At 35.5% G+C, this 12,341-nt stretch overlaps 1 protein-coding gene across 1 annotated transcript in view; it reads left to right on the forward strand.

The window, feature by feature from the left end:
• DPH6 (diphthamine biosynthesis 6) overlaps window positions 1–12,341 on the forward strand; it is a 176,802-nt gene that overhangs the window by 91,216 nt on the left and 73,245 nt on the right. The window contains exons 4-5 of the mRNA XM_033190651.1: window positions 3,661–3,734; window positions 7,360–7,478. Of these exons, the coding sequence (XP_033046542.1) occupies window positions 3,661–3,734; window positions 7,360–7,478 (193 nt within the window). The remainder of the gene's footprint in view (window positions 1–3,660; window positions 3,735–7,359; window positions 7,479–12,341) is intronic.

Genomic DNA, 12,341 nt, shown 5'->3' on the forward strand with positions numbered 1-12,341 from the left:
CTATGTGGTAGATCTTTATCTTTTAAATATCTGTTTTGCCCTTTGTTTGAAGTTTGTAGCTGTGTTCAGAATGATTAAGGAATCAGCAGAAGTCTTTCTTATTGCTGGATTATTCGGGTCTCACCGTGCTGGAAAACTGTGTTGCAACTCTATCTAGAGTTGAGTGTCAAGGGTTAGTAGGCTCGTCTTGAGAAGTCATAATGAGAAAGAGTGTTAAAGCCCATTAGTGAAGGGCTTTGTCCGTCAAAATGGAAGAGTTAGGTTTTTAATCCAGTAGTAGCAGTACAGTCAGCCCGCTGTATCCACAGATTCACATCCATGGATTCAATCAACTGTAGATAAAAAATATTATGAGGAAAAACCAATAAAAAATAAGAATACAACAATAAAAACACAAATTTTAAAAACAGTATGGCAACTGTTTACATAGCATTTACCTTGTATTGGGGTATTATAAATAATCTGGAGACTATTTAAAGTTTATGCAAGGATATGCGTTGGTTATATGCAAATACTACACTATTTTATATAATGGACTTGAGAGTCTGTGGGTTTTGATTTTAGGGGGATTCCTGGAAACAACCCCCCACTGATAATGAGAGATGACTGTAGTAGTAGTCAGTAGTAGTAACAGTAGAAGTAGTAACACAGGTAGTTATAGAAGTAATAGGAATAGTAGAGATCATAATAATGAAAGAAGAAAATATTTGCTGAATGTTTACTAGGTGCTGGATACTGTGTTATTTACCTGAATTATTTTATTCAACCTCCACAATAACCTTGGAAAATAAGAATTGATATTTTTTTCTCACTTTATAGATGAAGAAACAGACACAGAGAAATTGAGTAACATTCAAAATCACAGAGCTAGTGAGTAATAGGGCCAGATTTCTACCAGGCAGTAGTAATTACAATTATTGGGCCAGGTGTGGTGCCTCACACCTGTAATATCAGCACTTTGGGAGGAGGCGGAGGCAGGCATATCCCTTAAGGTCAGGAGTTCAAGACCAGCCTGGGCAACATGGCAAAACTCTGTCTCTACTAAAATACAAAAATTAGCTGGACTTGCTGACACAACGCATGCCTGTAATCCCAGCTCCTCAAGAGGCTGAGGCACAAGAATCACTTGAACCCAGGAGGCCTCAAAAAAATTATTGAACAAATAAAACTAATGATCTATATATAGGCTCAGTGTTGAAGAATAGTCAGAATTTACTTAGTACTGATTAGTTAAGTGTTATCAAATAAAAAATAAAATAGATGGGGCCAGGTGCAGTGACTCAAGCTTATCATCCCAGCACTTTGGGAGGCCAAGGCGGGCGGATCAGTTGAGTCCAGGAGTTCAAGACCGGCCTGGGCAACACAGTGAAACCCCATCTCTACTAAAAATAGAAAAAGATAGCTTGGCATGGTGGTACACATCTGTAGTCCCAGTTACTCTGGAAGCTGAGGCAAAAGAATTGCTTGAACCCTGGAGCTGAGATCACCCCACTGCACTCCAGCTTGGGCAGCAGAGAGAGTGAGACTCTGTCTCTAAATAAATAAATAAATAAATAAAAATTTAAAAATACATGAAATAAAATAGATGGGAGTAGAAGAGTGTTCCAGAGAATGCATGTATACAAAGAAATTGTTTAGGGTTGTGGTGAGCATTAAATAAAAATCATAACACACTAGTGAATGGCAAATGGATAATAAATTCCAATTATTATTTTAATAGTAATTTGATGGCCAGACACAGTGGCTCACACCTGTAATCCCAGCACTTTGGGAGGCTGAGGTGGGTGGATCACCAGGTCAGGAGTTTGAGACCAGCCTGGCCAATATAGTGAAACCCCGTCTCTACTAAAAATGCAAAAATTAGCCAGGCATGGTGACACGTGCCTGTAGTCCCAGCTACTCGGGAGGCTGAGGCAGAAGAATTGCTTGAACCCAGGAGGTGGAGGTTGCAGTGAGCTGAGATCGTGCCACTGCACTACAGCTTGGGCGGCAGAGTGAGACTCTGTCTAAAAAAAAGAAAATAGTAATTTGACTTAGGGAAGGAAGAAAACACCAGTGGCCCTTGTCTTTGTTTCCATGATCTCTGGAGAAATGCACACACTCGTATATGTCTATGTTTAGTACTTCATTATTTTTATAGCAGAACTTCAGCTAAACATCTATATGATATAGGGATATAACTAAAATTTTGATAACATTATTCAACAACTCCAATCTCTACTGTATTTACATTTAATAAGGAACTCTATGCTATGACTTTTTCTAATGAATACAGTGACTTTTATGAAAACAAATATGGCTAGGAAGGTTAGGGAAAGGTTATAGGCAAATGTTCTCACAAAGTTGCTGAAATAGGAAAGTAAAGGAAATAGCTCTTTTCCTGAAACCTTATCTGATAAAAAGAATTGTTTTATTTTGGGGTGATTTGGACAGGTATTTCTCTGTCATTTTGGAGGGCAAATTTTCAATTGACTTTAAAGACATGAAAAATTCCTTTTGCACATTTTTGTTTATTTATTATGGCATCCTTTTAGGTACACAGGGTTATTTCAGTATGACTTGAAATATTAACTTTTGTTTTATGTGAAACACTTTTGTTTTTCTTTCTAGTTGTCCAAGTTTGGTAAGGCCAGAGTATTCATAATGAAGCGATCTCTCTGAAGTAGTTTCTTTTGTACGTCCGTAGGCTAGGATGGATTTTCTTTTACACTTATTCAGAGAATTTCTATTCAGTTTGTTATTAGTAATCACCCCCTAGTCACTTTCTTCATATCTGTTTTCTAGGTAACAGTTCCCTAGTTTACACCCATATTGTGTATTATTCTTCCCTAAGTGTATTATCTTATACTTCTTTACATTAAATCTCATCTTGGACCTGTCCTTTCAAATCCCCAAGTTGTCCATAATCCATCCATGTACTTGATTGATCTTGTTTTCTTTTCTTTTTAATCCAGTCTAGCTTTGTATCATCTGCAAACTTGATCATACTTGAATTTACATTCTCCTCGAGCTCATTAATGAGTGTGCTAGACAGGATAGTTGTCATTCCTGTGGGACCGTGCCGGATATACTGCTGGATGCTCTCAGTTGCAACTATGTTGATAATAATTCATTGCTTCCTTCCCATGACAGAATTCTTTATCTACAGTGCTATACTGTTACCCAGGCAATGCCTCTACCATCTCTGCTTTTCTGGATACTCCTATTTCAATCATTTTTTCCTAAGATTTATGTAAAAATTATTGTGCTCCCTTATCTATGTAGGCCATTGCTTAATTTTTAAAAGAAGTTACTCAATCTCGGAAAATAGTGTCCTTAAATAGAAATTTCTCAAAAGTTTCCATCGAACATCAGTGAGTCTTTAAAAATACGTTAAGTGTGAAACATTTTGGAAGTGCTGCCTAAGTCTTTGCTTTCTCCATGGAAAGGGATCTCTAGTTATTTAAATTTTAAGTAAAACCATAATTATTTTTCTCACAGCTGAGAGAAGGATTTAAATATATGTAAATTTTTTCTGAATGTCGATTATATTTTCAGTAAATTACTCTGCTTTGAGGTAGTTTTCTAGATGAGACGCAGTTCATTTATAATTTTCAGAGCATGATGTGGAGCCATTTGTTACTTTATTTTTAAAGTTATGGTTTTTTCCTTTATTTTCAGGAAAAAGAAGAAGTAGAGGGGATATCAGTAGGTGCTATACTTTCTGACTATCAGCGTATTCGAGTGGAAAATGTGTAAGAAAACATTAATTTGTTAATTTTAAAAGTGTATGTGTTTTAAGAATGTGAATAAGTGAAAAATCAATAATTGTATTCAAATTATAAATAGGTATGGAAGTCTGTGTGCTCCATGGAACTAAATGTATGTATTTACCTCAGTAACAAAAGTCATGCTTTTACGTTTTTCTATCCTTATATCACACATGAGAAAATTTAACTTATTTAGTGTAAGGAAAAATAATCTATCATAGAATTGAGACAGATTTTTTAGTGAGAAGTATTATCTTCATTTTTTTCTTATTTGATTTAGTATATCCTGTTACTCTCTTTTAACTCGTCATTTGTAATAAAAATCAAGAGATAATAAAATCAATACAGTAATATTTTAAAGAAAAAAAGTGCTTACTAAGGCGTCATCTCTTTGGTTCATATAATTCAGTTCTTGTCCAAAAATATTTATATGATTGAAGTACTTACATATAAAGCCATTCAACCTTCAAGGAATTTTTAGGATGTTCCTCCCCTCCTCCTAGCCCGTCTCTGCTCCCCTAAGGGAGGGAGCACTAGTGAAGCATTTAGTCTGTAGCTGCACATACCAAAACGGGCCACTTCTATTGATCTATTCAAAAATCATGAGGTAAAATGATAATATTGGTTATTTAATGTTGGCCTGGCAAGACATGACCTGAATGAATTTACTTTTCATTTTTAATTTATCTAGATAAATATAATATTGTATAGAGATTCTGGGCATAATTATATTAACAAAAAAAAATTGGACTCCATTATTTTTCTTAAGCACAATTTGACCTACAAATAAGTGATTTTGCTAGTCAAAAGGATAAATAGAATAAGATAATGGCTGTATTTATATAATATTTTTATATTCTTGATAAAGAAACATTCCTATTTACTATCTCATTTAAAACCTACATATTAATAGATTTGAAAATTTAAGTTTCATTTTTATTTTATTTATTTTCTCTCTAATTCCATGGTGGATTTAGGGAAGTTTAAAAAAATACAGAATTTTAAGAGTGAATGAAGGGAAAACAGGGTAAAGCATAGTTAAGTGAAGAGAAATATGATCTTACATTTTAGAGGTGAATCAGAGTCTCTGGACGATGGATGATGATGGTGGAGTGGGGAAGAAGGTCATGTGTATTTTGAGAAAGTTTTCCTTGCATTCTACCTAGATGTAGATCTACCGTTGAGAACAACCGATCTACAGATGGAGATGAATTGCATATCCCTTAAGCCATACTTTAGAAATAATAGTATTGTCATCAAGTTTTAGATCATGTTCTCTGAGAATTGTTTAAAAATTACTGTTTTTTAATAAGTTCAAACCCACATGCTTTAATGGGTAGCCAAACTGGAGATAGGGATGACATCTATTTATGAAAGTTAAAAAGCCAAATAAAAATGTGCTCCTCATTAGGAGGCTGCCCGTTACCTATATGTATATATATGGAAGAAGCACATGTCATGCCCACGGGTAGAGACTTTCTCAAAGCACAGTCTCTGGTACACTTCAACACATGGTTGAACAGATGAATAGACTTTATGTTATAAAGCATATCTGCAATTATTTTATCCTTGAAATTTCAAAAGTAATGTTACTGGCAGTCTATTGGTCCACAAACTCAATTTTGAATTAGCCTATGACCAAATTTTAGTTTGTGTTGTGTTATCATAATTTCAGAATGTAAAGCATTTAATAGATGTCACAAGTTCAAATTCAGCAGTGATTTACAGAGTACTTTTATTTGAGCCATGATATTTTGAACTGTTAAAGAACTTAAATGGGAAAAAGATTTTACTTAAGTCTATAGTCAAGAGGTTTTGAGGAATTTCAAAGCAACAACCACAAATTTTACAATAAGGACAGGAAAAAAACATTTTTTTTAAATAAAAAAGTAAGTCTTAGTTTAAAAAGGTAGAGAGGCTGTTTTGATTAGTTGGCCTTAAACATTGAGTGAGAGGACAGCAAGAACTAGTGTTTGTATTACATGAGTAGTTCCCATTTTATTATTTTTGTATTTATTAACTGCTTCAGCATTGCTTAAATGCTCTGAGACATTTTAAAAGGGAAAATTACATGCAACAATCTCTGCAATGAGGAAGGTTTTGGCTTTTTGAAAGTCAGGGTATACGTAAATGAAAAACAATAGTGATATTTTTAAGGCCATGTATGAGTAAATGACCAAACATGGTACATTTAATAAGTATTGGGATCTCTGAGAGGGGAGAGAGAGAGAGAGATCACTATAGGCCAGAGTAGTCAGCCAAGTAACCTTACAGATGCTAGGGACAGTGGATTTTACTTATAAACCTTATAGACACTGGGTTTTAGAGCTATATTCTTGGTTTGGAATCTGATCTCAGCCAGTTAGTGTATGACTCGGGCAAGTCACTTGGCTTTGATTATCATTTATTGAATACCTATTTTATCTAGGCATTGTACTACATTATCTATATTACCTTTAATTGATTAAACAATTATAGTCCTTTCTGAGAAAGTGACATTTAAGCAAAGGCACGAAGCAAGTGAGAACACAACTAGTGTAATAGGCAAGAGTGAGCAGGTAGCAGTGGTAGGATGGAGTGAGGAGAGAGTAAGTAGTAGGAAATAAAGCGCATGAACTAAACAGGGCAAGATCCATGGAGTGATGGGGAGCCACTGGAGGGTTTTGAGCAGAGGAATACTATGATCTATTTAATGTCTTAAAAGGATCACATTGGCTGCTGTATGGATTTTAGAAGGTTGAGGGTGGAGCAGGGAAGGAAATTAGGATGTTGACATGAGAGAGAATGGTAGCTCAAACCAAGTTGTTAGCAGTGGTATTGGTGAGGAGTAATCACCTTCTGCGTTGTGGTAGATTGGCTGTGGAATGTGAAGGAAAGGGAAGGATGATTTCATTTCACATTTTTTAATCCTCTTAAGAACTTTGAAAGGAACTATTTTTGCCCCATTTATGAACTAGGAAACTAAGCGCAAGGACTTAGATTTTACTTGACTTCAAAAGCCGTGCAGCTAGAGTACAAAATGAGGTTTTAAATTCAGATGTGTCTTCACTCCAAAATCTATATTTTTTCTACTTTACCAATAATGGAAAATATCTTGTACAGTGCCTGCAGCATTGTACTTTTTGCTCTTAGTATTTTCTTTTTATTCACAGTCAAATTCTTAAAACAAAAATCAAAGTTAGTAGTTTAGAATAATTCACATAACTGCAGTTATTGTTAATTTAATCAATATGCGGCTGTTTTATTAGGGTAAATTATTTGCCCACTTTACATATGCTTCAAAATTTTGATACCCATGGAAGTTTTAAAACTGAGAGAATACTGGCATTTGTAAACTCTTTTACATAGATTACTAAACTAAAAGTCTTACTAAAATTAATATTTCTAGTAGGACTAGAAATTTCATTTTTATCAGTTTATGCATAGCCCATGGAAATTAAATGTTTATGTTGTATATATAAACTTCATTATGCAAAATATGTTTTTAAAAGCACTTTCAATGCTAAAATCCTTGAACGAAGCATTATGTTTCCAATCAAAGTAATTGCTGTGGATCCAAGTATAAAATATTAAGATATCATCTGACTTTCTTTTTCTTTTTCTTTTGTAGGTGTAAAAGGCTTAATCTCCAGCCTTTAGCTTACCTTTGGCAGAGAAACCAGGAAGATTTGCTCAGAGAGATGATATCATCTAACATTCAAGCAATGATCATCAAAGTAGCAGCTTTGGGTATGCAGCCAAACTATCAAGGGAGCTGTTTGTTGCCACATAGATAATCTCAATTCACTAATAAGTAGTTACAATGAACAGAGAAAACTGATTTAGAATATAAAAATGTGGAGTCACAGCTGAAGAAATTGAGTAAGCACCTTCCTTGCATGAAGAAAGGGAAGTTTTAAAATGGGCTTTTGACCATTTGCCAAAGTGATTACTAGTAAGGCTTTTTTTTTTTTTTTTTTAATATATAACTGGTTCTAAAACTGATATTGTATTATAGTCCTTCAATTTAAGTTGTTTTTTTTTTTTTAGAGTTTGGAATTTAGGCTTATTGGAGACAGGAGATACAAGGGTTATTTTTGTTTTGTTTTGGAGTTTTTTGGAAGCTTCTTACAATATGTATTTGACACAAAACATGATATATTCCTTGTATTTTTTAACATATTTTGAATAATGCTAAAATAGAATGATGGTTTTGTTTTTGTTGTAAAAAATAGATAGGGTACTGGTTTTTATTGGAGGTGGTGAGAAAATCATGTTTGAGAAAATGTTATCTGATTAGTTAGCATAGACACAGCAGGCAGGTGGTAATCTGATTCAAGTATGGACATTACATATGAACACATTTAATTTATTTGGAATTGCTATAATTATATTCATTTTTGAGAAACCATAGGGTTTGAGCCCAGTCCGTTCATTTCGTGAACCTGTTACAGAAAATGCCCTGAAGCCTGAGAGTTCCCAAAGCCTAAATCATGTACCTCATTTGAGAGTGTTTACCTTGCTGATCTCTGAAATAGTGAGGTCTCGAGCTGTAGAAGATTTTACAGATACATTCACTTTTTAAATAAAATTAAGAGAAAGAGTACAGACCCCATAATGGTTCTCCATGGTAAATACCAAGCTGCTCTATTCTTGCTGAAGTTGAGGTGTTGTCTTCAGTTGAAAGCTTTACTTAGTGAATCTGTAGTTGATCTCCTTAGCTGTTAAAACGAGAAAGATTGAGTGGTATTATATTATTATTTCTGAGAAAAGGTTGCCGAGCAGCTCTCATGATGAACGATCTCATTATAAATATATTTGTCATATGAATTTCTGGGTGATTCTGTACAGGGTATTCCCTCTTGCTTTTTCTTTGTTTCTCGCTCTCTCTTTGAATTTTCTAAGATTACATAGTTCTGTAATGAAGTTCACGTGACATCTCACTGAAAGGTACACATACTATTCCTTTTACTGCCAGATAGATAAAAGACTGGATTAGGACCCAGAGAGACCTCCCTTATTGAAAAGGTAGTCAAAGAATTTGACCTTATTGCCATCTTTTAATAGTATATGACCGATATTGTGTGTTCTTTCATTTCTATGTGTGCCTCTCTGTAGGGATTAGAGATGGGGAATTAGCTTTATCAAGCCTTTGGGTAAAATGTAAAAACCGAGCAGATTTGTCTTTGGCATCTCAGTAATGAAAATATAGATCTGATTTCAACATTTACAGCACATGGTTTCTACTGACTGCCTATAGATATGCAAAGATGAAAGTTATTCTTTAGAATAATATTAAGAAAGACAGTACTTCTCTTCATAGAAGCATATAAATGATGCAATATAGGTTGCTAAGCCTTTTTCCTCCCATTTAAAATGGTCAGAACAAGATTTAAGCCAAAAAAAAGGGACAATAAGACCTTTCTATGGGGAAGAGGGATCAGTAAGATTTTGTGGACCATTTTTCTATGAAATGGTCTTATAATAGAAAAGGGTCAGTTCTACACGAATGCATGCAAATATATTTTTTATAATTATGTTACATAACCTTTATGTCTTATAGGCATCAATGAACTCATAAAATTTCTGGCTTCTTTGTTTCATTATAATGTTTTAAGGGACTCATCCATATTATTGAATGAAGCAATAGTGTGTTCATTTATATTGTAGTATAGTGTTCCCTTGTGGGAGACTCTAATTTAATTAACTTATCACACCGCAATTTAATTGTCCATTCTATTATTGATGGCATATCCAGTTTGGCACTGTGGTATCCAGTTTGGCACTGTGATAAACAATGCTGCCACGAAGTGGTCATCTTACACATTTTCTGTCCCAGAGCTAGAACATCTTTTTTTTCAGGAAGCCCTGATTTCTTTGAACGTGAAATAATGTATGTCTGTATGTATATATCTAATGACTCATGAGTTCATGATATTTCAAAATCAAATTCAAGACAACATAAGGATTATAATAATTCTGTATTCTATCTCTGCCTTCTTTCTTCCACAGTAAATCTTGATTATCAAGATCACAAGAGATATTATTTATTAGAAAATCCCATAATTTGGGGGAACAAAAAGACCAAATAGCAGATCTATTATCCATTCTTTCCAGTAACTGGGATAGGCTTCCTGGAAAGAAAGAAGGAAGAACTTCTATAATCTTCCTGTAAATATAATTACAGACCTCATGGCAAAAAAACATACAAAGAAACAAAAAAATCACTAAGATTATTTACCAAAGGGAAGAGTATCTTTGGACTGCTTTTAGCAGGATGTTATCTAGTTGCTAAAAAAGAGATAAATGATAAAGGGAAAACATGAAACCACTTTTACCTAACACTGAAAAACCTCCTGTTTCTTGAAAGATATATTTGTTTCCAAAGTAACTAAATTGATCACTAGAAAAAACTGTACAGGTTTAAGGGTTATTCAGTTAAATAATGGTGTAGTAACATTGACTGTGAAAGGGAATAATGCTAGGACTCTACTTATAAGGTTTCTAGGATTGGGAGATAGGAATGAGGTGATGAGGGAGGATGCAAGTTCACAACTATATATCTTTCCCATTTCATAGATTTTTTTATTAGTTTTCCCTGATCTAATGGTCCTAGGCCCGAGTTTAGAGTTGCACATACCAAAGGAAAGTGTTATCAGTGCACAAAACACAATATCAATACCATTACCTTTGACAGTGCGTATTCTTAAAGGCCTTTAGGGGTGTGAATAACTTCACTCTGTGTAGGCAAATTAAGGCCTATCCATAAACACAAGCCAAGTGTCTTGTGATTCTTATGTGTCAAATCCTGTAATATCTGCCAAGGAGAAGTGCTAACAAGACTGCTGTTTTACTGTCCCTGTGGGTTTATAATACAACCGTTGAGCCAGTTAGCCCAATCGTGGGGAAAAGGGTATGGGTCAAAACAGGTAATAGATGGAAATGGGAGGATGTGTAAGAGATAGAAAGGCACTTATAAGTGAATTCAAATTCTGTGGAGAGATATAACCATGTGACCTAACATGGCAGAGCCTCAGAGCTAGAAAATAATAAGGTATTTGGTATCTCTCTTTGGTAAATGCCAAGCTACTCTATTCTTGCTAAAGTTGAGTTGTTGTCTTGGATATCTCTCTCAAATTTGATGCTAACCTAACTGATGTTGAGAGAACACTTTGGATGTGTTTTCTAGAGAGAAGGGAAATTGGTGATGTACAGCTCTACTTAAAGATTCCACCTATGGCCTGTAACCCTAGCAGTTTGGGAGGCCGAGGCAGGCATATCATGAAGGTCAGGAGATCGAGACCATCCTGGCTAACACAGTGAAACGCCATCTCTACTAAAAATACAAAAAAATTAGCCAGGCGTGGTGTCCATCGCCTGTAGTCCCAGCTACTCAGGAGGCTGAGGCAGGAGAATGGCATGAACCCGGGAGGCGGAGCTTGCAGTGAGCCAAGATCGCACCACTGCACTCCAGCCTGGGCGGCAGAGCAAGACTCTGTTTCAAAAAAGAAAAGAAAGATTCCACCTATGTAATCTAGAGGAATAGAGTGGCAGAGTGCCCCTTGATTACTCAATGTAGGAGCAGTTCACTACAGTTCCCACTCGTGTCTTGGTTTGTAGGCTATCCAGTTGTCCCTTGGACAACAAGGTGGTTAGGAGCACTAACCCCCTGCACAGTTGAAAAGCCACTTACAACTTTTGACACCCCAAAAAACTTAACTACTGCTGTTGACCAGAAGCTTTACCAAAAACATAACAGTCAAGTAACACATTTTGCATGTTGTATGTATTACACACTCTTACAATAAAATAAGCTGGAGAAAAGAAAATTTTACTAAGACAATTATAAGGAAGAGAGGCCAAAGTGGCTCATGCTTATATTCCCAGGACTTTGGGAGCCCAAGATGAAAGGATCGCTTGAGTCAGGAGTGCGAGACCAGCCTGGGCAACATAAGGAGACCTATCCCTATAAAAAGTTTAAAAATTAGCTGGGCATGGTGGTGTGTGCCTGTAATCCCTGCAACTCAGGAGGCTGAGGCGGGAAAATCGCTTCAGCCTGGGAAGTCAGGGCCTCCGTGAGCTGTCTTTGCACCTTTGCACTCCAACCTGGGTGAAGAGCAAGACCCTGTCTCAAAAAAAAAGAAAAAAAGAAAAAAAAAAAGTAAGGAAGAGAAAATGCACTTATAGTACTGTCCTGTATTTATCAATACTGCAAATTTATGTTATCTGTTTACAAAATGAATCATCTGTCCAAAATTGCAGGCAACCACAGCTGCAGATCTCAATCTACAGAACGTCAACTTTTTCTTACAATGTCATGACTTTTCTCTGGGTCTTGGGAACACGTCCAGCATCACTAGTGGCAGTTCGTATGGGTCCCATGGTGTTACTCGAGGTTTACAGTATTTACACTAAACCCAATGAAATATATGCAGGCACCACAAGAGATCACTTTTTACTGTAATACACAATTTACTGGAGACAGAAAATGCTCTGCTCATGCAGAGATGATTAGCATCACATAGTATTTTAAGCAGACACTAGCAACACTTGAGCTCACCGCAGTGGCAACAGGAGATGGCTACAAAATTAATACAGTAGTAACAATAGATA

Source organism: Trachypithecus francoisi, unplaced genomic scaffold (assembly GCF_009764315.1).
Source record: "Trachypithecus francoisi isolate TF-2019V2 unplaced genomic scaffold, Tfra_2.0 Lachesis_group3, whole genome shotgun sequence".
Taxonomy (NCBI): domain Eukaryota; kingdom Metazoa; phylum Chordata; class Mammalia; order Primates; family Cercopithecidae; genus Trachypithecus; species Trachypithecus francoisi.